Genomic DNA, 26,955 nt, shown 5'->3' on the forward strand with positions numbered 1-26,955 from the left:
GTCCCAAAATCCTGTGGCGGGGGTCGTGGGTAGCTGGCGGGTGTCAGGTGACCCTGCGCTCTAGCTACCCCGGTGCTGATCCGGCCAGATGAGGCCTGTGGCCCTACTCAGGCCGGTTTCTGCTTCCCTAACTAATGCAGTCTCAGGTCCAGCGCGCAATTGGATTGGAGCAGAAGCTGTGTTCCACTCACCAGAAGTCTTAAGATCCTGTGGAGGGTGTTGTGGGTAGCTGGCGAGTGTCAGCCGACCCTGCACCCTAGCTACCCCGGTGCTTTTCTGACCGGAAGAGGCTTGTGGCCCTATGTAGGCCGGATTTCTGCCTCCCCAACCAAAGCAGTCTCAGGTCCCGAGTGATTCGACTCGCTCATAGCCTACTTAACCAATTATCTACCATTATGCCCTGTGTTTAATTCTATAAAAAATATTGTGTATACCCTCCTTTTCCAGACAGCATTTTGCTACAGTGTAATTATCTGTCTATGATCCAGACAGAACATTTTTGAAAATAATACATGTTGACAAACTGCTGCTCTGAAAATTTAACCAATTCTTTTTCCCAGTGCCTCTATATGTACACCCAAGTTTTCTTTTCTCCTTAGAAATACTGGAATTATGGATTCAATTATTTTTACGAAAGATATGTCAAAGTGTTAACTGTACTACTACCTTAGAACATGATCTTATTTGGGGATAGTGTAATATAAATGTAATCACTGAAGATAAGGTCATATTGCACTAATGTAATATAATTGTTTCTATGAAGAGTAAGCATGATCAGGTAGACTGTTTCATCTGCAAAGAAATGTCAAAGTTTGCCTGCAAACAAGTTGAAACTTGTAAGAGGAACGAGTCCCTTATGGGTTTTAAACAGAACCTGGCCCTATATAAGCCTTCATTGCAGACCTCTGAGAAGATACAATTGTCTTGTTTTAGTATATCCGATACCTGGTACTTTATTAGGGCGGCCTCAGCAAACTAATGCATCAGGAAACTCTCATTTTATTTTTCTTACCAATGATAAAATTAACACAAGCATGGTAGTGACATTAATGATGATTAATTTGTGGTCATGTAATATGTACTGGACATAGCACTATGGACATATCAACTCATTTTAGCCTTGAGCAGCACTGTGAGGCAAGCAATATTGTTGTTCCAGGTCTCTGCATAAAGAAATTATGGATCAGATAAATTCAATGCCTTAAACATGTATAGTTTAATTCCCTCCACATTTATAATGTGCTTCTACTGCACCTTTTCGTACTTTTAGAGATATAACATGGATTTGTTTGTGTGAAGTATATGAATACATAGTATACTTCACTCACCCTCTACCATTCCACTCCTCTACCAGATTCAATATAAGTCTTTGTTTCCTTGTCCTCTTTATTTCTAGAAGATTAAAGGTACATTTAGTTGTTTTGAATGGCATGAATACACCCTAAAGATGCTACATCCTAATCCCAGTACCTGTGAGCATATTAGGTTATGAAAAGAGTTGTTATGATGGTATTTAATAAAGACAAAATCCTAGATCATGAAAGGAGGATCAGCATAATTACAAAAAGTTTCTCATGAAGCACAAACCAGTCAGAGATATGTAAAGCAGGGTTACAAACAAAGAAATACTTGTGGCCTCCTCCTTAGAACCAGCAGACAGAATGCAGCTTTAGCCAGTGATGTATGTGGGTATTAAAATATTACATTTCCTCATAAAATTGGACAAATTTCTGACCTGAAGTGTGAGAGCATAAATTTGTTTTATAAATATATTTTTATTAAATGTTTTCTTTATTTACATTTAAAATGTTATCCCCTTTCATAGTTTCCCCTCTGAAAACCCTCTCTCCCCTCCCCGTCCCCCTTCTCCCCAACCCACCCACTCCCATTCCTGGCCTTGACATTCCCCTATACTGGGGCATAGAACCTTCTCCAGACCAAGGGCCTCTCCTCCCACTGATGACTGACTAGGCCATCCTCATCTACATATGCAGCTAGAGCCATGAGTCCCACCATGTGTTTTCTTTGGTTGATAGTTTAGTCCCAGGGAGCTTTGGGGGTATTGGTTAGTTCATACTGTTGTTCCTCCTATGGGGCTGCAAACCCCTTCAGCTCCTTGGGTACTTTCTCTAGCTCCTTCATTGGGGACCCTGAGCTCCGTCCAATGGATGGCTGTGAGCATCCACTTCTGTATTTGCCAGGCACTGGCATAGCCTCGCAAGAGATAGCTATATCAGGGTCCTTTCAGCAAAATCTTGCTGGCATATGCAATACTGTCTGGGTTTGGTGGCTGTACATGGGATGGATCCATGGGTGGGGCAGTCTCTGGATGGTCCTTCTTTCCATCTCAGCTCTGAACTTTGTTTCTGTAAATAGTTCCAAAAACAAATAATGCCCTGTGCTCATAATTAAGATTTTTAAATTTGGCTTTAGAAGTTGAAACAGAACAAAATAGAAACACACAGATGAAGTATTAAAAACTATCTTTTGTTGCGGTTGCATTTTTTCTGTATTGGGCACCATCTATTTCAATTTAGTTATTTATCTGTAGAAAGAGCCTACATAGGCTTTTAATTTTCATGTCTCTGTGTTTTCTTTATGCCTTTTTCATTCATTTTCTTATTTTTGGATCTGTATACATGTAGAGATAGCATAAACAATTGCAATAAAATGATACAGTAATAAAGTTTAAACTTATATAATAATATAAAAATTAAAGTATGAATCCTAATTATCCTCCTAGAAAATTAAACTAATATAATAATTTGTCAAATGGACATAGAGAGATGAAAAATACCAAACATGGATTTAAGACATGGAAAACTACCTTCTGTGTAGATGAAGTTAATTTGTGACTTACATAGTCATCCATCATAAAAACAAATACACAAAGAAAGGCAGCAATGGAAGCACAAAGGAAGGACTCATATAATCAACCTTAACATTAGTTTGGCAAACTATTGTACAGTTCTGGCTTGAATAATAGGTAACAATTATTTATAAAATATGCACCATATTTACTATTTAAAGCACAACAGTGATGGTACTCAATAAAGTAAAACAAAACAAGACCAAAAAAAAAAAAAAAAAAAAAAGTAGAGCTCACTAGTGAAAATCAGGTAAGAGGATAAGAGAAGATGGAAAAAAAATCCTCCAAAATCAGTTCTGATTTTGACAGAAAAAAATATGAAGAGATGATAGAAAATGCTGGCTATGTATTTGAAAATAACTTGCCAGTGAATTGATACAATGGATTAATTTTCTAAACATCTGTGAATTTGTTAAAGTAGCCTTTTGTTTTCCCCTTGTCTTTTTTCAGTGGACACAGATAATTTGAAAAAAAAGAAAACAAAAACAAAAACTTAAAGGCAGAAATAAGGGATGGCTCCTCAACCAGTACAACCATTTAGTTCTCAGTAAGGAGATGGTTTCCATTTGGGACAGAGAAAGCAAGGCTAATAATGAAGAAAGGAGAGAAAAGCTTGAAGAAGATATGTTCAGCTACTTCAAACAAATGGTTGATTTGATAAATTTTCATAAGTAAAAGTATATTTGTCTCCATTTTTAGATTCATAGAAATATGAAATATTATTTCATAATTTTGCTTTAGAACCCAAGAGTTAAAAAGGTGTTAGGAAATCTTAATTTGAATATAAGATTGAGGATCTCTAAGAACCATGAATATTAAATAGTATATAGTAATATTAATATAGCAATTATATATTAGATATTTCATATGAATTGGGAATATGCTTGATATTATGGGTTAAGAACTATGAAACTAAAATTGGTAAGGAAAAATTGTCAAGCTAATCAAAGTCAAACTCTTGGGAGAAATAAATCCTAAACTCCTTATAAGGAAAGAGTAAAGCAAAGGTAACAGAAGAGGAGAATAGAGGTCATGAAGGGAGAATAAGAGAAGGAAGGAAGAAGGAAGTCAGGTATAGAAACAATACAGGGACAGAGGAAGAATATGATGCAAAGAATGTTGAATATTTTAAATTTGGTCTTAGACACTTAGAGCTACTCGTTTTTGAGGTGGGATAATTTGCTGGAAAGTTCAGTTTGGAAGAGAATAGAAAATAGAGAAAGTAAAATGTCAAAATGCCTGTTTAAATACCCAAATAGTTATGCCAAATAGCTGGATGAATATCTAGATCTAGCTACAGTTGGGAACCCCGTGTTCCTGTTAACAAGCTATTACCACCTGGTTGGCTTAAACCAGACTAAATTTCTTATCTCTCAGATCTGGAGGTTAAGAATCTGAACACTGCTAGAATGATTATTCTCTAGAGATTGTGAAGAAGAATTGGTTCCTAGCCTGTTAGTAGCTTCTGCAGATGGCTAGCAATCTTTAGTGGTGCTTGAATTGAGGATACAACCCACTGTTCTCTGCCTCTGCTATTCATGGAAAATGCTGCTGAAAAATACAGAAGGCAAGGATTTACTGATTGATGTTAGAAGAGTAAAATATTAATCTGGATGTTGTTTGTCATATCTCAACAATCTATATTTTCATATGTATGAGAGTGTCTGCTTGTCTGTATGTACAGCACATATATGTAGGTGCTCACAGAAGCGAGAAGAGAGTATAAGCTCTCTTGGAGCTGAAATCTGAGGTGTTGCCTGATGTGGGTGCTAAAAATTAAACCAGAGTCCTCCACAGGAACCTGTGCATGCTCATTGTATTTGATCCTTCTCTTTGGACCCTATTTGATCTTTTTGTTATAAAAATGCCTGCAGAATAACAAAGCATAGTGTTAGCAAGAATAAACTGTAGACTAACCTATGTGGGCTTAATTTGGGGCACTACAAATTATTAGCTGGGTACCTGTGCAAGGTGTTCACACTCTTGTTGTTTTAGGCTTTTTTCACCTGTAAGATGAGGTCCATTGGAGTCCCTACTTCACAGGTCCATTATGAATATTAAATATTTTAATGTTACATGAGTATGTATCATACAGTAAGTGCTTTCTTTATAAAATGTCATTATTTCTCATTACTTAAATGAAGACATGATTTAAATAAACTCATCAGACTTGCTCTCAGCAAGTTGTTATGGTACATTATTACTGTATCTTTCACATCCAAAATACTATTTCATAATTTTGCTTTAGAACTCAAGAGTTAAGAAGGTGTTAGGAAATCTTAACTTGAATATAAGATTGAGGATCCCTGAGAATCACAGAACTGTGGCTCAAGTTGCTTTAACAGTGTTTGTATAACTCCATACTGCCTAATTTTATTCTCTGTCCAGGAGAATATGTCGTCATGACAACCCACTTTCATCTGAAGAGAAAAATTGGCTACTTTGTCATCCAGACCTACTTGCCATGTATCATGACTGTCATTCTGTCACAAGTGTCTTTCTGGCTTAATAGAGAATCTGTCCCTGCCCGCACAGTCTTTGGTAAGTGTTGCTTCCTGGAGAATGGGGAACTCTGACCCTTGCAAAGGCACAGTAGAGGGGAGAAAGGTGGCAGAAATGTCATCATCAGTTTCTGGGATTTCAAGCAACTGAATTTCTTTCTTTTTTGTTTCTTTTCTTTTCTTTTTTCAAGCAACTGAATTTCTAACAAAGAAAGGATCAAGGATAAAAATGTTGAAGTAGTACAATTACTCAAATGTTCTTTATCTCATTTTGTTCTGGGAACCAGGAAAAACAATAGAGTCTTCAGTGAAAAATATACAAACTTAGTGCAGAGAATATAAAAAGTCAAAGGTGGAAAACAAGCCTCAAATCAGAGAAGTAGACTAGGTCTTATAAGGTACCATTTTTGTATAAAGATTTATTATATGTATATGAGCGTTTTGCCTGTATGTGTGTGTATGTATGTATGTGCACTGTGTGCATGCTTGATGCCTGTGAAGTCAAAAGAGGGTAAAAGAATCTACCTGGAACTAGAACTATCGATGGCTGTGAGCTATCATGGAATTGATGGGAGTGAAATACAGGTTTTCTGTAAAAGGAACAAGTGTTTTTAACTGCTGAGCCATTTCTCCAATGCCCAGAAATGATTTTGTGTGTATATAAATGGCCTGTTGCATCTGCTCCGGCCTTTTGAGTGTGTAAATTCACTGATATTCAGTAAAGGCTATATATACTTTAAATGGTTTCTCTAACACTATGTAGAATCAGAGAAATTGACTTTAGTATGAAGTTACTTATATCTAGGAAGAAGTTTGCAAATCATTAGCCCATTTTCCTCTGAGAATTAAAGCATACAAAATATTTTCTACCTATTTTTCCCACAGCAAGATTTTTGAAGCACAAAGATTAATTTTTTTAGGCCATTGAACCACTGCAGATTCACAGACTGTGAAGCATACACTCATATATACTAGATACACATACAGAAGGCATTTCTACCAATACCTTGAAGCTATCCAATGTTGTTTCATTAATAGTAAATGATGTTTCAGAGAGAGGTAGCACATTGGGTCAGGTCCATAAGGAGATGGCAGCAAAGAAAGAGAAAGTTAAAAAAGACTAAGAAAGGTACAACATTATAGAACTCAAGAGGAAAGTATTTAGTGGCAGGAAATAATCATGTGGAATGAAGGCCCACTATACATTTCTGTAAAACCCAGGTGGAAGCTGTCTGTTTATTACTGTGATATACTCAGATGTTACTGAAGTAGAGGAATAACAAAGTTTATGGGTATGAGTGAAAGTGGTTGTTATTAGAAGAAAAAGCATGATCAGAATATTTTGTACAAAAATTATTTTCAATAAAATGTGGCCAGTTTATTTGGGTTACTGGTCTTGGTAAACAAGTATCTTAGTTTTAAAATATAAAAGAGGGTGCTGATAAGGATTATAACTTAAGCTGTGAAATGCTGAATAATATCATCCAAAAATTCATCTCCAAGTCTCTTGGATGTGGAAATGTGACTGTATGTGATGACAGTGAATCTCCAGATGTGACACAGTTGAAGATTTCAAGCTGGAGAGATTATTCTGCATTGTCAGGTATTTAACTACAGAAGAATAAGTGTTGTGATAAAGGAAGCAGGCCAGATTGAAAGATGATCTGTTGTTGTCTTGTAGAAAGAGGAAAAGTCTCACTAACCAAGAAATGCAATTAATGAAGTTTTGAAAGACGCAATAGATTATTATACCAGATCCTTCAGAGGGAGTAGGGCCTTGGTCAAGACTGACTTTAACTCTGTAAAAGTAATTTCTGGCTAATTGTGCCTAGATCCATATATACACGTTTGTGGTGCTTTTAAGCCATTAGAGTTGTGATAACTTGTTACATCTATCATATGAAATTAAGAGAAAAACCATTCCCACAAATTCAATACCACTGAAGAGCTGTGACTTCAGTGTAAGAGAACATTAAGAAACTACACAAAAGATATAGAGATAATGTGAAAACATTTTTATTTTGGCAAGGGGTATGTGTGAAATTCATGTTTCCTTGAGAATTCAGAACGTATGTACAATAACTACATTAATGTGAAAACTGCCAAGTTGAAAAGTTAATTTTAAAAGAACAAAGAGCTAAGAATAGCCAAAATAAAAACAGAGTGGAGAGACATGCCCCACAGGATGTCAAGATGATTAAAATGCAGCAGTCATCCAAGCAGCCTTGTATTGGCATAAAAAAAAGAAGACTAAGTAAAAGGAAATAAAACACTAGAGTGTGATTGGAAGCAATCCCTTGTAAACAGAAACTTAATTTACCACAAAGACATTATTGGAGAGAATTACTTGAAATTATTCATGGACTTAAATTAAAAATTCCATATGTCTCAGAATAAAACATAAAAATGATATACTATGTATCTTTTGGAATAGGAACTTTAATGTTTTAAGAATTTTGGATAACCCTCCTAATCTTTTACATATATAACTAATTGAATTGAATAATGTTAATAAAGTGCATTAAATAAAAAACACTTCCATAAGCATGTATATATGTTTCATTCACAAAAATGCATCAATGGCTGGTCATATATAGATACAATTGTATACATTTTCCCAATGAGATCAAATGTGCAAGATATTTTCATCTTATTGTATATGAGTTATACCACAGTTTAAAATACAAACATGTAGGACTATAGATGTTGGAGTAATCAGATAGAAACTTTCAAACATTTATGATGAATATTTATAAATAAATGAATACAAATAGAGAACATTCAGGAGAGAAGGCATATTGGTTATCATAGAATTTAAAAATACAAACTAACATCCATTTCTTTAAACATTGTTATATTACTCCTAAATTGAAAGATAGGTCAAACTGTTGCAGATGCCAACAAGAGCTTGCTGACAGGAGCCTGATATAGCTGTCTCCTGAGAGGCTCTGCCAGTGCCTGGCTAATACAGAAGTGGACACTCTCAGTCATCCATTGGATGGAGCACAAGGTCCCCAGTGAAGGAACTAGAGAAAGGACCCAAGGAGGTGAAGGGGATTGCAGTCCCATAGGATGGACAACAATATGAACTAACCAGTACCCCCAGAGCTCCAGAGCTCTTGTGGCTCTAGCTGCATATATAGCAGAGGATGGTGTAGTCAGTCATCAATGGGAGCAGAGGCCCATGGTCCTGTGAAAGTTCTATGCCCCAGTATAGGGGAATTCCTGGGCCAGGAAGCAGGAGTGGGTGGGTTGGGGAGCAAGGGTATGGGGGAGAGGATAGGGGATTTTTGGAGGGGAAACTAGGAAAGGGCATAACATTTGAAATGTAAATAAAGAAAATATCTAATAAAATAAATAGATCAAAAAATAGAAAGATAGGTCAAAAGAAAATGAGTAAAACGACAAAAATATGAAATGTACAGAGAGACTTGTCATGAGATTCACTGAGTAGGTACAGCACAGAAGAATGAGAGAAGGAAAAGAGTGGTTTCAAAAACTTGAAAGAGATAATAGCCTAAAACTGGCACTATCTCAAGAAGGATATAACGTTACATTTCCAAGAAAAGCTGGTGAAAGAATGTAAACTTGAGATTGTTATCATTATACTTTCCCAGGAAGAAATGCTGATGGTTCTTCATGCAATGAAAGGAAAAGTATCTTAGAAGGAAGGCTGACATTGTTAGTGAAAATAATAAAGAAATGAGTTTTGGTGACTGTGTATTGAATATACAAATAATAGCAGTGACTTATAAGGAAAATACTATAGTCTACTGTAACCTATGTAAGTTGGTGTGGAAAAATATACAATACTCTATATACTTTCATTATCAAGGAAAATATCAATTAGCACTAAAATTTCATAAATGAGTGATGCATGTTGACTAAAATGTATATCTTCTGAGAATGTTAAATGTGCAACTACTTTAAAAAGCCTTACAATGTCATAGAAGCATAAATGTATTCATATAATATGATCCTCCACCTCCATTGCTATGTATTATGAAGAGAAGAAAAACATATCTATATAAATATTTAATGCAATTTGTTTAGACACTTTTATAATAAGAGTTGGATATTGAAAACAATTGAGATGCCCATTAATAAGTGAATAGATAAACTAATTAGTTTACCCTAAACCTATGAGATCACTCTGAAATCAATAAAATTACTCTCAAAATAGATGAAATAAGAACAAACCTAAGCTATTGTACTGAATTATTGTACCCAGACACAAATGAACACATACTATATGATAATGACATAAAACTGGGGGTGGGGGCAGAGACCAAGTAGAGATCTTAGGTACATAAAAGAGTCTATGAGAAAGAGTTTTAAAAGACTGAGGAGTCATGTTAATTCCCCTCATTATGCATGCAGTTTGGTAGAATAGACATATCTTAACAAGTAAGTGTACTAGAAATACTCATAGGAAATGAGGAGGTCAGCCAGTTCTACCTTAGTCATTGAAGAAGGGCTTTCTAGAAGTCTTAAGAGAGAATCACCATGCAGCTGGTTCTCCTTTTAAAAGCTCCAGGAAGTGTATGGAATGATTGATTGAGAGCACTTCCAAATCTGACCAGCTAAGAGCTCTCCATAAGGTGACAGGTCTAATTAAGCACCAAAAGCTAAGTAAAACTTTCCATGGAGATAAGGCCCAGAAGCATTTATGGTGCAGGAGAGTTGCTATAAATGTGCTCATGGGGATGTGCATTTGTTCATAGCCAGGAATGAGATAGCTTATTTCTCCCATAAATCTCTACTTCCTTTTTAAATCTAATTTTATTTGAGAACTTCATACATGAGTCACGGGTATGCATGGCTCATACACTCCTTGGTATATTAGGATTGGTGAGGTCTCTTTGTTCATAAGTACTAACATTGTAGCTGACCCTCACATTGGTAAAAATGTGTTTTTGCAACTCAGCTTTGATGCTATGTTTGTTTTAAAGTATACCTTTAGGGTCTTTGTTGAAAATTCTTCTCCAGTCTAGATTTTCATGTATATAGAAAATGTGCAAGTAAGGAATTCAAAGGGCCAAGACAAAAGAAGAGGCACCAGGGGTGGTCGGTTGCTCACATGCCTTACTCTCCCAGGAGAGTTAATAGACTCGGTGAGTCTTCTGGTTGCCTTACTCTGTAATGTCTCTTCACCCTGTGCCCTACTTGACCCATGAACATATTACCCATCCTCCCCAGCTTTCTAACAATCAGAATATACTGTTATCATTTCTCCTTCAAATTTGATTGACTTTGAGAATATGAAAGTCCCAGGGTATCTAACACTCACAGATTGGGATAAAGAAGGCTCAGAGAGATTAAAGGAATTCTAAGACAAAAAACAAGTAAGTGGCAGCCAAAGAAACTCCGGTTATATAAAAAAAATACAGATTTTTAAATAGTTTTGAATACCCAGAAAGCTCGGAAACTCAAAATTTGAAGCAGTGACTGAAACACATTCCATATTAGTTTGTTGCATTATTATAACATCACAAAGAGGAGATATGGAAACCAGATTGAATTCAGACCTATGCTCTGAATCATGGCCTCAGATTGTCGAAAGAAAATGACCAGGACTGGTAGAAAGATGACCAAAAGGAAGACATGAGGAAATCACTGGTCTACATCACTCTGGAGATGAAAAGACTCTTCTTGGGTCTCTTCAGGCCTATCCTGGAGAAAAGGGAATATTTCACTTCCCGTTGGGTCACAGAAAGAACGTTGAGATCCATTAGTAGGGTAACCATTGGAGGAAACAGATTCAGGTCAAAAATCTTTCTAAGAAGCTCTATTACAATAAAATGGGTTACTTATTCTTCAGCAGAAGTGCTTAGTCTGAGACTAGCAGATAGCTAGCTATACAGTAGACTGAAGAATCTTACTCTAATGGCAGATGGAATGAAATATTTGCTAGATTGATCTATTCAGCCTTGATATTCTATAAAATTTACTTAAAAACAGGCCATTACTTGAAGCAAAGGAAAAGCAAACGTTTATTACTGAAATGTACAGCAGGCTGCTCCATAGACAACACAACTTGAGGTCCTTACTGAGTGCGATGAAGAACTTCCCTTCAGAGGGAAGTTGGTGACCTTCACCAAGTACACTGCCACTGTCTTCCAGTTGCAACTGGCTCTTGACTTTTCTCTCCTCAGGTGTCACCACTGTTCTCACCATGACCACCTTGAGTATCAGTGCCAGAAACTCTTTACCTAAAGTGGCATACGCGACGGCCATGGACTGGTTCATAGCCGTCTGTTATGCCTTTGTATTTTCTGCACTGATTGAATTTGCTACTGTCAACTACTTCACCAAGCGGAGTTGGGCTTGGGAAGGCAAGAAGGTACCAGAGGCCCTGGAGATGAAGGTGAGTGGAAGCAAAGGAAGGGCTGGGAAGCACTTCCTGAGAGATCTGTATTGGGACCAGAAGTGAATAGCCTGTAGCCCGCAGGAACTCAGCAGAGCTATGTTCTATTCACTGGGGTCATCAATACAATTCTCAACTGGAGTGCTTCTTGGTAATCTGGACTTAACTAGGAACAATTAAAAGACAGCAAATAACATGTAGTGCTTATGTCTTCTGGTGTTGGATTAAATATAAATGTGATGATGCTACTGTACTCTGGAGAAGCTCATCGGTACTTAGAAAGCCACCCAGAATCTTGGAGTCTTATTTACATCCACAGCACAGTCTCTAAGACCACTTCTACCCCTCATTCTCCAGAATATCCACATTCTAGTAAAACTGAAGTACTCATCATTCCTTCCAAGTATTTGTGTATTTTGCATTCTCTACCTATAGTGCACTCCCCCACCCCTGCCTGCATCCTGGTAAAGACCTACTTATTTTTTCAAACCCAACTAAAACATTCCTTTCTCTGTAGAGCCTGTCAGGATTCATAAAGACTGATCTGTGTATGGGTACTCTGATATTAAAATAATTTAGTTCTATTAAAGTTACTAATTTGCCTCCTTAGTGGGTTATACACATCTTGAATATTGTAGCTTATCTGAATAAGAATGAAAGCTGAAGAGATGTTGGCTAAATAGGTAGATAAAGAACAGAGTCAAGATAAAAACACTGGACCAATAGGAATTAATCATGAATGAGATCAAGTATATCTTTACTCAATGGTTTGAAGGAGTTGAGGTATCTAGACTTAAATGTATGTCTTAGTTGGTGTATTAATGCTGTAAAGAGACACCATGACTACAGCAATACCTATAAAAGGAAAACATTTAATTGGAGCTGACTTACAGTTCAGGGGTTCAGTCCACAATTTTCATGGTGGGAAGAACAGCATCATGCAGGCAGACATGGTGCTGGAGAAGTACCTAAGTGTTCTACATCTACATCTGTATGCAGCAGGAAGTGAACTGGCTTGAACTTCTGAGACCTCAAATCTTACCCCTAGTAAAACTCTTTCTCCAATAAAGCCATACCTACTTCAACAAGGCCACACCTCCTGCTAGTGGTACTCCCTATGGACCAAGTCTTCAAACACAACCTATGGAAACCATTCCTATTCAAACCACTATAATGTACATTATAGCATTCTAAAAAGTACTAGAAATACAGTCCAATAATTATTCTTCAGAAAATAATAGATAAGATAAATGGTACTGAAGCCACTCAAGCTGGGTTAAAACGTATATTTCATAGAATAAAATGTTGAGTTAGCAATCTTTGAAATAGAATGCAATTGCTTACCTAAACAGATACTTAACTTTGGTGTAAATGAAGAAAAATTGTCTCTAATTTTCTTGACCTACTCTCCTATAGGGTTTTTGTTTATTTTATTATTGTACTTTCTCTAGTTGTTACTTTTTTATCCTTGCCATTCATTAACCCTTCTACATCTTCACTTGTCAGTTATGATCCAAGAATAATGACCTCATCTACAAAACATAAGGAAATTCATATACCCAACCTACTTCTCACACTTTCTTCTCTATTCATTGCTCAACTTTGTACAAGGAATAGTGAGGGCTTGTCAAGTTTTATAATATTTACTTCATTTTTGCAGCTATAATTCCTGCCAATATTTAGTTACATTTTTACATTTAAATGTGTTATTTTCTCAGAAGTCAATATATCTATTTTCCACTAATTTCTTAGTTATCTTAAGTTTGTTGTCTAGAAGATTTTTAAGGACTTATTGGAACCATATTTCCCACTTTCTTGCATGTGCAAGATATCTATCACATGTCTTTGTAGTGAATTATACTTCTGGTTAAGTTTGTAGTTCATATTCTCTGTCTAAGATGTTGTAGGAATCACTTGCTATTATCAGCATTACACTGGATGGTGTTATACAGCAATAGAGCATACTTGGAAATTTCTCGTATCCTTAAACATTTGGTTTATGGCATATATACATACACACATATATGTGTGTGTGTGTGTGTGTGTGTGTGTGTGTGTGTATGTTTCATTTGTGAAGGCCACTACATGGCCTTATAATGGATTTTATTTGTTCTCTGAGAGTTTCATGCAATGTGTTTTGATAACATTTATCCTCCTTCCTTAGTTTTCAAATCTACACGCCCTTACCCATCCATCCAACATTTTGTGTTTGTGTGTTTGTGTGTATGTGTGTGTTTAAACCTTTCAAGATCAATTTGTATTGTCCAATAATCTTAGATGTGTGATCTTCTGCAAAATAGGAAAGGAAGGGACATTTCCAAATTTCCTTTATGAAGCTACTATTACCCTGATACTAAAACCCAAATAAAGGTCCAACCCCCCAAAAGAAAATTATATACCAAAATTATAGACCAATGCCTCAGATGTAGGTATTGATGCAAATAATCTCAATAAAATCCTTATACACCTAATTAAAATAATTTTAAAAAGTTTATTTTCCATGTTCAGGTAATTTTTATCCCAGAAATGAAGGGATGGTTCAACATATGTAAATCAGTAAATATAATCATAACTAAACTATTGAAATGGCATGATTATATCATTTGATTCAGAAAAAGCTTTTGACACAAATCCAACATCCTCCATGTTAAAAGTCTTTAAGAGACTAGGGATATAGGAGACATATCTCAATACAGTATAGACCATATACAGGAAGCCTCCACCCAACATCATCATAATGGGAAAAAAACCATTAAATAATTTTCACAAAAACAAAACAAGGATGTCAAATTTCCTTAATCCTGTTCAACACAATACTTGAAGTCTTAGCTAGATCAATGAGACAAGTAAAGTGGATCAAAGGAAAAATAGGAAATGAAAATAGGCAAGTCAAAGTATCTTTATTTGTAGATAATATAGTTTTATATATAAAAGTCCCTGAAGGACTCCATCACAAAACTCCTACCTCTAATTAAAAAAAAATCAGCAAAATAGCTGGATACAAAATTAACAGACATTTTATTTTAAAAGTTGTAAAATTTTGGTTTTCATATATAAAGAAAGCTTTATTGATATCATAGACTTGTTCTTTTCTCTTCCTAGATGTACCAATTATATATACCAGAGATTTTTGTTGTTTTCTATATATACCATTTCTTCTATAATAATTAACTACATTATTTTTCATTTAATTTCACTGCCATTTTCCTCAAGTCTATCTTCTATGTCTCTGGTCATTTTCAAAAATTCCTATTCACCTTCTTTTTTGTTGTATCTTCTTCAATCACATATACAACATACTTTTTTGAGACAGTCTCTTGCTTAATAATAAGTTCACTAATTTGGTTAGATTTACTAGCTAGTGGGTCCCAATAATCTCTTTTCTCTACCTCCTCCATATTTGGATCACAGACACTTGATTCTATTCCTGAATTTTCACATGAATTCTGGAGACAAAATTCAGGTCCTCATGTTTTCATAGAAGCTCGTTCACTCACTGAATTCTCTCTCTCTCTAGCCCAATTACCTTATATTTATTTCATGATTTTTCACATCTTGCTTTCATGCTTTCCATTTTTCTCTTGTGTGTTCTTCATCAATCTTTACTGCTCATCTCCGTCCCTCTTGCAGCACATTTTGCATCAGTTATTACTTTAAGTTATAATAGAGCAATTCTTTACTACCTATTATGTGTGGAAAAAATCTTTTAGGAAGTGACTCAGAGGATGATTAGGAGAGGGGTGAGCACTTGAGAGTGATTTGTAGTCTTTGTAATTTGAGCATCATTTTCTGTCTGTCTAAACTCCTTTGTAATGATTTTGCTTCTAAGTAACAAGCTTTCCTTGCTCAGTTGAAAGCACTCTCTATATTTGTGTTTCTGTGTGTGTGCCCCCCCCCACACACCTTCAACTACCCAATTGGGGCTATATCCTTTATTTTTTGGATGTTATTACTACCAGTATTGTATTTAAAGATAAGGATCATTTGTTTCTCCTCATGTCCAATGCTAGTCACTTGTTGAAATTCTTTTTTGGGCCAGAACCTGAAAGCTACAGACATTTTAATTGTTATCATCAAAAGATTTTGGGCTTGGGATTAAGTGAAACAGCTCCCCCCACCAAATCCAAAGAGTAAAGATGACCCAGGTCTAATAAACAAAAAGTTCTAGAATATATTGTTAATTAGATATTTTCAAAGAAGTTAGATCAATATCTGATATAGTTTATGCTTATTAAGGACAATTTATAACAAACTTATGGCTAATAAACTGATAGACCTGGAAATGCCAGAGTTTATCAAGATGCTTAATTAACTTTTAAAATTCTTTTATCTTATATGTATAATTAGTTAAGTACACTAATGCATGGAGTGCTCCCCAGAGGCCAAAGGAGAGAGAGAATCAAATACCCTGTGACTAGAATTGTGAGCTACCATCTGGGTGCTAAGAATTGATCCTAGATCCTCTGCAAGAAGAGCACATTCTCTTGAGCCATCACTTCATACCCATCGATTAACTTTCTGTCTGTTAGGCTCTGTGAGGAATAGAAAACACTTAAAGTAATACAATTAGGCTGATATAATTTTTGACCAATTGAAGTCAATCAGAATTCATCAATGGACAGACATTGAGCTGGCCTGAACATCGGCTCTTGAGGGATGATTCATGGGTTTTAACTCCAATCTCTCAACATGCTGTCCTCTGAGACTCAAATTAAGAAATACAAGGTAGAAGATTCAAATACATAATGGTTGTTAGGGGGAATGATTAATTTTTGAATTAAGAATCAGAAAAACTTATGAAGTTTGAAAGGACAGATTAAAATTAAGAGACAACAAAAAAGAGACTAAGAACAAATATCAATTCAATTCTAAGAGTTAGTTCTAGCACATGAAGTCATAACAAAAATTAGTTCTGATTTAAGAATACTTTCATATGTACACATGTGCCACCCTCTTTTTCTGGGATGGAATATTTCTGTGTTGCCCTGGTTGACATTCACCTAGTGAAACTTTTACCTAAATCTTCAAAGTAGGTAGAATTTCTGACATGTATCGTTACACTCAGTTTTGCAATCACCCTTTAAACTTTTCATTCACTCTCTTCAATCCATAGTTGTATCTTCTATTAACCTAGAACAAGTCATTTCTCTTCCAAATACAAGATGCTTTTATTTAAAGAGCTTGTTTGCTCTTATTTGGGTCTTAGATCCCCTCCTTAAAGATACTTTTTCTTTTTTTATTAGATATTTTCTTTATTTACATTTCAAATGTTATCCCCTTTCCTAGTTTCCCCTCCACCCCCCCCCTATCTTTTCCCCCCTCCTCCTGCTCATCAGCACACCCACTCCTGCTTCTTGGCCCTGGCATTCCCCTATACTGGGGCATAGAACCTTCATAGGACCAAGGACCACTCCTCCCACTGATGAACCACTAGGTCATTTTCTGTTACATATGCAGCTAGAGCCATGAGTCCCACCATGTGTATTCTTTGGTTGGTGCTTTAGTCCCAGGGAGCTCTGGGGATACTGGTTAATTCATATTATTGTTCCTCCTATGGGGCTGCAAACCCCTTCAGTTCCCTGGGTACTTTCTCTAGATCCTCCATTGGGGGCCCTGTGCTCAGTCCAATGGTAGGCTACAAGGATTCACTTCTATGTTTGTCAGGCACTGGCAAAGCCTCTCAGGAGACAGCTATATCAGGCTCCTGTCAGCAAGCTCTTGTTGGCATCCACAATAGTATCTGGGTTTGGTGGTTGTCTATGGGATGGATCCCCAGGTGGGGCAATCCCTAGATGGTCATTCCTTCAGTCTCTGCTTCACACTTTATCTCTGTAACTCCTTATATGGTATGTTGCTCCCCCTTCTAAGAAGGACTGAAGTATCCACACTTTGGTCTTCCTTCTTCTTAAATTTCATGTGATCTGTGAATTGTATCTTGGGTATTCCGAGCTTCTGGGCTGATATCCATTTATCAATGAGTGCATACCATGTGTGTTATTTTGTAATTGTGTTATCTCACTCAGGATGATATCCTCCTGATCCATCCATTTGTTTAAGAATTTCGTAAATTCGTTGTTTTTAATAGCTGCATAGTACTCCAACTGAAGAATGCCGAATGGATGAGAAGCATCTAAAAAATTGTTCAGCATCCTTAGTCATCAGGGAAATGCAAATCTAAACAACTCTGAGATTCTACCTCACACCAGTCAGAATGGCTAAGATCAAAAACTCAGGTGGCAGCAGTTGCTGGTGAGGATGTGGAGAAAGAGAAACACTCCTCCATTGTTGGTGGGATTGCAAGCTGGTACAACCACTCTGGAAATCAGTTTGGCAGTTCCTCAGAAAATTTGACATAGTACTACCTGAGAACCCAACTATACCACAGAATTTTTTAAAATTGATCCTGCCTTCCTCTATCATTCTTTACCTCATTTAAGACAGAGTCTCTCACTGAACCTAGTGTCACTAATTCAACTAAAGTGTCTATGCATCAAGCCACAGGAACTCTCCTGTCTTCCCAGCACTAGGATTTTAGTTTTCTTCATGTGCTGCCATACCTAGTTTTTACATGTCTATTAATGGTGTTAACTTAGGTCTCCCTGAACTATTTCTTCATCCTCAAATTGTCTTTTGCGTTTGTTTTGTTTTTTGTAATTAATCTTTATCTTTGAATGCTCTCTCTGAGTTTTCTGAGGGCAAGGTCTTTGATTAATTATATATTTTCATATACAAACATATTATGTAAAGTATCATAAACAGTATAGTATGGATAGTTCCAGTTAGATGGGCAGAATTAAACAATATGCTTCATTATATTAATTAATGAATATATTAATTAATTATATTAATTAATTAAATAAATACAGTTGTGTAACTCAGTTCCCAATTCCAGGTTAGAGCTCAGCACTTCAGGGAATAACACTGTAAGAGGACAAAAAGTTGAACTGTCAGTCACATCACATCCACAGTGAAGAGCAGAGAGAAATGAATGCCTACTGCTCAGTTAATTGTCTGTACTATTTTAGGGCCGAAGTCTAGAGAATAATACCAACCACTTTTCTAGTGGGCGTTCCCGTATCAATTAACACAAGACCCTATGTCACAGAGATTGCCCATGGAGTAACCTGATCTAGAAAGCCTCTTAACTGAGACTGTCTCCCTAAGCGATTCCAAATTTTGCCAAGTTGACAATTAAAACTACTATCACATATAGAGATATATGTATAAAATTTAAATTGTGGTAAAACAATTCTGTTTTTATTTTTATTACTTAAATATTGTTTTTGACAATTTCTTCTGTGTGTGCAATTCATTTGGTTGCTGTCACCTTCACTCTCTCTTATCTCCTTCCCAACAGTGTAGTTTTTAAACAATGAAAAGTATAATCCAATAATGTTTTAAGCACACTCACAATTAATCTCCAGAATAATTTTTAATCTCAAAAAACTTAACATTCTCCACTCATGAAAGGACAACTTCTCTGCATCCTGCCCTGACAAGGCAGGTAGAAATGTAATAATGATTAGAATATGTCACATTGGAAGCGGTAAGAGAAACTAAAAGGTAAGTTTACTTTACCATTTAAATAATTTGTGATTAAATCCACTGTTGCATCTTTTTACCTATAGAATATAAAGTGGCCGAGGAAACAAAGAATGTGTTCATAGCCACAAGTGATTGTTTAAGACCTAGTCATAAGCAGCTTATAACATGACTAAATGTAAATGCTTTTAGTAAAGTTAGGGTAATGTTTTCTTCCCCTTCTGTTTTTCCTGCTTTGGTTGTTGTTTTTTGTCTACCCATGGAAAAAAGAAATTACCAAGCAAGCTAATAAGCAGGCAAAGAAGTAAAGCACTATTTTATTTAATAGCAAAAGCATTTAGCAGCGGGACTCTATTCATACAATGACTTTGCTAATTATAAATGAGCCTCATGTAGTATTTAAAGCATTTATAAGGTTCTTAGAAGGCTTTCAGCTCTGTGCCCCTTCTGCTTGTAACACTGTAACTACAATCATCCAACAGGAAGAAAAGTATTGCTTTTGAAATGTCTTATTAGTCAGACTTTTTATTCACTTACATGAACACCCCCTTATCTTGCACAGTCTCCCTCCCCTTTCCCAACCCTCTCTGCCCCTGACTGAGAACACTGATGCTAAAACATTGGCAGACAGAGTGTGGCATACAAGCCCTTTCAAGAACTGGTCTTTTCTATCTGTGCCTTCAATTCCTGCAACTATTTTTGCCCATGCTAACTGTGATTCAGTCTTAGCAAGCTCCTTGCCAGCCTTCAACAGTGTTCTGGGCTTCAGCCTGGCCTTTGCTGCAGTATCATCTGATGATTCCATTTAATATACAGACAGGAAACCTCACAGCTTTTCTTGAGCTGCCTTTCCCACACCTGCAGGCACATTGACAGCACTTTACTCTAAACAGTTAGGACTCAAGTTCCATATTATGACAGTCATGTGTTCACAGGCTCTCTTCAACAATACACTGTTGTGAGCAGGAAGGAGAAAGAGACTGCAGTACAACTTCTAGCCTTTCCTGACTTTTTGACCTTGTTATTCAGTAAATGTAAAAAGGTGATTAGTTTATTTAGATCAGGAAAATAAATGGTACTGTGGTCTAATGGCAGAAAGAGAAAAGTGATAAGAATTCTGAAGAAAGAAAGTAATAAAAGAGAGATGCAACAAAACTGGCAACAAAAGGAACAGGAAACTTAGGAAAGAAATCAGGAAAGATCTGTTAGAGTAAAGAAGTTAACTCTATGTTCTCAAAAATGGCAAAAAACGAGACAGGGGTGTCTGAAGAAGAGCTGGAGGGAAGACATGGTAAGAGTTTCTAGGTTCTGAAGTAGGCCACTGCCTTGGGTTGCAGTTAGGAGCTAGCTTGCTCCTTTGGCCACCTTGTCACACAGCATCTCTATTGCAGCATTAATTATTATTAAGCATTATTAATAATAATTATTATTATTAAGCATTAATCATTGTCTCCTTTGTTTTGCAAGATGGCAGCCCCAGTGCAGCACCACATAAACATGAGTGTGTGTGTGTGAGCATGACAGAGAGACAGAGACACAGACACAGACAGAGAGACACAGAGAGAGACACAAAGACAGAGAGAGAGACAGAGAACACTTCTTACTATGTTCTGGAGATAGTTTATGCTGAAAAAAAACCTCCTTCTCTGGGAAGGAGGCTGTGGTTCTTGTCAGCAGCCAAACAAGAGTGGGAAACCTTTGTACGTACCCTGCTTTGATAAGCACCTTTATAGTGCATGAGAACAGCATGCTGTTGTGATGATGCATGTAAATACTCCATATTATTTATTATTATCTTTAAGATAGAATGACTTTGCAGATTCACCAAGCTCTCTTCTTCACAGGAGGTGTGCCCCTTGACGGTCGCAGCCTTTTGGAGTTTTTTTCCTCGGGTATCCAAGAGTATCTTGTGCTATAGAAAGCAGCACAGACTATGTATGGACAGAAGTCAGGAAATCAGATTGGTAGTATGAGTTCTGCCATTTAATCTGAGGCTGACTTACATATCAAGTGGGAATGTCACCTACTCATAGGGTTACTATGAAGGATGAAATCATACAGTCTATAAGACCTCACATTTCCTGTCAGTTCCCACTGCCACTCTGCCCTGATCTCATCAGTCTGCCAGCTATTTTCATCTTCAGTTTACAAATGAAGAAACAGAAGCTCACAAAGGAAATGTGGTTTACTCAAATGCATATAACTAGAAAGCAAATCTTGTAGTTTTCTTTCTGCTGCTGTGATAAAACACTCACCAAAAGCAATGTAAGAGAGGAAAGGGTTGATTTGGCTTACACTTTCATGTTCTAGTCTATTACCCAGGGAAGCTGGGGCAGGAACTCAAGCAGGAACTTGAAGTAGAAACTATGGAAGACTATTGCTTGCTGGCTGATCTGAAGGCCCATGTTTAGAGAGCTTTCTCATGATAGTCTAGGACCCTCTGCTTAAAAAGTAGTGATGTCCATAATAATGTAGACCCATCTACATCAGTGAACAGTCAAGACAAGTCCCCACAGACAGACCCAAAAGCCAACCTTGATATGGACAATCCCTAAATTGAGACTCACTGTGTCAAGGTGACAGTTGGGGCTGACTAGGATAGTCAAAATTGTGCATGCAGGTTTTCTGTTTTTAAAATATATTCCCTACATATAAACCTGACTACTTAGTAGGTTCTTTAACACCCCCATGGTTCTTCTTCCCTGCAGTCTCTGAGTGTATTTGTGCTGTGAATTCATTATCTTTTGTTTGTTTTGTTCTCCCCACTTCCCCTCTTTTTCTGCCTCTAGAAGAAAACACCAGCAGCTCCAACAAAGAAAACAAGCACCACCTTCAACATAGTGGGCACCACCTATCCTATCAATCTGGCCAAGGATACTGAGTTCTCCACCATCTCCAAGTCTGCTGCTGCTCCTACTGCTTCTTCAACTCCAACAGCGATTGCTTCACCCAAGGCTACTTATGTGCAAGACAGTCCTGCTGAGACGAAGACCTACAACAGTGTCAGCAAGGTTGACAAAATTTCCCGCATCATCTTCCCTGTGCTCTTTGCCATATTTAATCTTGTCTATTGGGCTACATATGTGAACCGGGAATCAGCTATCAAGGGCATGATCCGCAAACAGTAGATAATAGTGGCAGCACAGCAACCAGAGCACTGTATACCCCAGGAAGCATCCAAACTCGAAACCCCAGGGCTCCCCTCATATGTTTCAGGATTCTTTTTAACCCTGTTCCAAACTGAGTGTAATCACTTTCTCAATTCGTATTTATGAGCCTCAATGATAATGTAAAACAGAAAAATGACTTGTCCTTCGAACATTGCTTGGATTGAGCCAAACACTGCCATTTGTCCAGTTTCTCATCTTAGTATGCCAGTCTCCCCCAGCTGATGGCACTGCATGTGTTTAATTTCACTCTGCCCACTGGAGAAAGGACAGGAGACTCTACTTCTAGTGGAAACCTTGGCGGTGTGAGGTCTAGGGTGTTGAGATCCAGGAGCACTAGTGACTGGGGCTTCATTGGATGGTTCTGACTCACTACAGAGTCAGGCTGGGCTATCTCATATAATCTTACTTACCTGATACCCATTAGTGCTTACTAGGCATATGGCCTACCTGGTAGAATGGGAAGAAGCCTATGGAAACTTTTGAAGTAACCAATAGTTTCTTGCCTTGGAGGTCAGTGGGGGACAATTGATGCTTACCTCTGTCAAACATATGTATATGAGAGACAGAGAGACAGACAGAGAGAGAGAGAAAACTAGTTGGGTCATTCCAACGTTAGAGTAGTGGGCTCTATTGTAGTTTTAGTCAGCCCCTCAGGAAAGTAGTGCCTGAATAAATGTCTCCTTCAAGAAAGTCCCATTGCTTCAATAATACTGAGCCCCTTGTAGCCAGTTGAGTATTGCTTATTTTGGATTCATGGATGCCTACAAAATCTTCCAGGAAAAAAATGAACAGACATTTTTGAGTTAAATTAAAATGGTACATGTACAAACAAAATGATCTAGATCGAATGACTAGAATTGTTCAAAGATGGTGAATATAAGAAACTCACCTTCCTGCCAAAGCAATTAGTTAAATTGTAGATGGAATATGATGGTGGTGGCTAAAGGCTAAAATCTGCCTCAGAAGAAAGGGCCACAAACAGATTGTATATATGCTGTCCTCTTTCAGGCCCAGTCACTTTGTTCCCCATTATGTCAAGGACTCCTTACCTGATTTGGATGCCAGTTGTAATGAGGTGTGAATTGTAGAATCATAGAAATACTTGTACTTATTTTTTGAGTCAGTTAAATCATTAATTTTATTACCAATTTTATAATGTATTAAAGACCATTTGATCTCATGTGTTCTTAAAAGTGAACAAAAAGAACAGAGGCAAATTTTATAAGGTAGTCTCAGAAGTTTGAATAATTTGCCTGCACCTCTTACAAATGTCTTTAATAAAGAAATATTCCACACTCATTTCCAATGTGAAGGAATAGCTGAGAAGCTAGGGCCATTTTGACCTTAGAACCAGCACAGCCATGGAAGGCCCTCTGGGTTATGGAGACAATTTGGACACTACAGAGGTCTTTTATTACCCAAGAAGATCACTTCTAGTAGTAATGGCTCAAAGGAGTGAGATTGTTTAGTACAACAGCCTCAGCCACTTTGGATCTGAATAGCTCAACTAGTCCAGCATATCCTTAAGGTCAAAGGTAAAAGCCACAAGTAGCACCACAAGCAGATTCTTCCTGCCCACCCACTGAACAAAGCTCCTAAGGGGTGTATCATTAGCTGCTGGTTGTCTTTTCATCCATCTTTCCATTATTCCCTGCTTCCTTGCCATTGTTGGGATAATGCATGCCAGTCCCATTATTCTTAAGACTGTGTCTGTAGGTAAACTTATGACTAGAAGAGTGTGTAGTCTTGTGGATGTGTGGGGATGGGGGGTGGGATGGGGGGCTGTCTTAAGGAATTTAGAATGGAAGCCTGATCTTTGCCTCTCTGTAGAAATTGTGTTTTAAAATGCTTTGGTGCAATGTTTAGCGGCTGTTCATTAAACTCTTTATGAATTGAACTTGTGCTGGGATACTTTCATTGGTTGCTATTAGTCTTACAGACAGTCACTTTAACATCTACTCTGGTACCATCAACTTTCCACTTCTTAACACCAATAGAGTATACTGGGAGAGGGTATCTCCAGGGAACAAGATTGGTTACAGTGATCCAAAATGGATCCTATGTGAAAATACAGCTTTGAATGACTCAAGGTCATCCTTAACCAACAGGAAAGAGGAGGAAACATCTATGATGCTCCTCTGCTAAGTTCACCAAGTCCTAAGAAGTAGAGAACAGTATTTTCATTGCTGTTCTAGACACTTTTCCCTTGCTAGTGAGTACTGTTTCCATTCAGCAATAGTTTAAGTCAAGTGATTGAGAACATGTGAGTGGCTAAACAAGATGTTAGGCAATGCAAACCACCTTTCTTTTTCATAGTGTTAGGAGACATCTTAAAAGTAAAACTAATCTTAAGAGATACACTTGAGAAATTTATCTGGCCTCTAGGAATAGGAAAAGTTGGAAGAGTGCAGCCTGTCACACACACACACACACACACACACACACACACACACACACACACACGCACACACACAAGTTATTCTCCAAAATGAAAGAAGGACTTGGGCACTGTTACTCATTCTAGCTCTATGATCATGTAATAGATGCTACTGTTAACACAAATTCCTTGATCTAGGTCCATGCAATTCAATGTCACCTCATAGTGATACAGCAAAATGCCAAAAGCAGCCATGCTTATAAAATTCCTCCACACAATATTTAATTCTTGTTTCCTCAACAACATTCTGAAGTCACTTTACCTCTGAAAACTAATTGATTAGTTTTAGGGGGAAATCACCAGCTGTTGCCACCAACACTTCTGGTTGCTGAGACCAGTAAATCTAGGCTTGAATATTTTATGTTACAAACCATGTGTGTGTGTGTGTGTGTGTGTGTGTGTGTGTGTGTGTGTGTGTGTGTGTGTTTGTCTGTGTGTGTGTGTGTCTGTGTAGAAGGGGGATGAGAAAAAGGAACAGAAAAGGGGGAAAGAGATTAAAAGATAGAAGGAAATAAGAGGAAAAGGAAAAAACAGTGGGAGGAGGTCCCCAGGGCAAAAAAGTACCCCTTTGCATATGGTAGATGCCCGTTAAATGTTTACTGAATGAGAAGATGCTAATTTACATGAGAACCATGTGGAGGAGGTTCTTAATGGTTGTGTTGGAGAAAGTTGATGCTCTATCTATGATCAGTAGATATCAGTGGAAACAAACAAATATAATGTGCACCCTTTTGAAGCAACCCTGAGAACATTCCAGTACTAATAAACATGCATGGTTTTAAACCACTTTAAATAGCTTTTTTCCTAATTAAATCGTTGTTTGTTCCTGTGTGCATTTAAACATAGAGGTCTCATTAATAATCCATTAGCTCCTCTCCCTAAAGACCTATAGGCAGGTAGGAAGTCTTGACTGAGTAGCAGACCACTCTGAAACATCAGGTATACCTACCAACTCCTTCAGAGGCTGAGCTTGGAAAGGAGACACCCTAGAACTCAGAGTCCTTGTAAAAGGTCCAGCAGTAAGTGGAACTATTAAGAGGGTACAGGGAGATACAATCTGGGGAAATTCATTCAATAAGGTCCCAGAATTTTGGGACAGGGATTTCCTGGCTTTAATTGCTTATAGTTACACAGCCTTCCTTCATCTAGCACATCAACTATGTGACTATATATTATAGTGTGGTTAAAGGTGCCTGCACTTGTTGATAAAACTGCTTTCTGCCTTGTCCTTTAAATTGTAATGTTTAAAGTATAAAATATGATGTTTGGGCAAATGTTCATAGTGAAATTATTATCAATGTCAAGCCTAAATTTGGGTGTGGGATTTTGTTTATGTTTGGGCTGTGGTTTTGTCTTAGTTTCTTTTATGATGCAATGATAAAATGATCTGACGAAAGCAACTTAAGGAAGGCTTACTTTAGCTAATGGTTCAATGTACATCATGGCGGGAGAGTTACGGCAGCAAGAGCTTGAATCATTGTCCATAATCAAGAATAAGAGTAATGTATGCATGCACGCACACTGCTCACTTCACCTTCTCCATTTAAATACTCAGAATCCCAGTGAGGGAATGATCCTGCCTACATCCTGCTTACTTTCCCATTTCAATTAAGATAATTCAGATAATCTCCCACTGCCATGCCCAGAAGTTATCTCCTAAGTGATTCTAGATTCTATCACATTGACACTTAACATTAACCATCACAGTGCGGTTCTTTTACTTTATACTTCAAGATGAGTAATATCACCAGGCCTTTGTCTTTCTATTACCAGCTTATTACACTTAAAATAATGACCTCCAGAGCCATCTTATGACAAATGGTAGGGATAACCTGGTCCTGATCTAGTTTCTTCTTCAGATTCAATAATTTGATAGCATGGGTAAAGCATGTCCATGAAAGTACCAGAGAAGTACTTCTCTTTTATCATAGGAATGAGGTCTCTCTGGCCTAAGGGTAGCCCTTCCTTTGTTCCTCCTCTCTGCTCTCTTCTCAAAGACTTTTGTTATCTGCTTTCAGTGAAACTGCTCTCTCTGAGTCACCACTGTCCTCCTTCCTAAAACCTAAGTT

General features: G+C 37.3%; 1 protein-coding gene across 4 annotated transcripts in view; it reads left to right on the forward strand.

Moving 5' to 3' along the window:
• Positions 1 to 24,212, forward strand: part of Gabra3 (gamma-aminobutyric acid type A receptor subunit alpha3) — a 210,989-nt gene extending 186,777 nt beyond the window's left edge. For 3 of the 4 annotated variants that reach the window (XM_029473538.2, XM_021152863.3, XM_029473539.2), the window contains 3 exons: positions 5,258 to 5,410; positions 11,526 to 11,737; positions 22,069 to 24,212. In XM_029473538.2, coding sequence (XP_029329398.1) covers positions 5,258 to 5,410; positions 11,526 to 11,737; positions 22,069 to 22,407 — 704 coding nt within the window. In that variant the 3' untranslated portion in view covers positions 22,408 to 24,212. The remainder of the gene's footprint in view (positions 1 to 5,257; positions 5,411 to 11,525; positions 11,738 to 22,068) is intronic. The other variant, XM_085838162.1, reaches the window with a different exon arrangement.
• The last annotated feature ends 2,743 nt before the right edge of the window (positions 24,213 to 26,955 follow it).

The sequence above is a fragment of the Mus caroli genome, unplaced genomic scaffold (assembly GCF_978045245.1).
Source record: "Mus caroli unplaced genomic scaffold, Mus_caroli_1 scaffold_5, whole genome shotgun sequence".
NCBI classification, from domain to species: domain Eukaryota; kingdom Metazoa; phylum Chordata; class Mammalia; order Rodentia; family Muridae; genus Mus; species Mus caroli.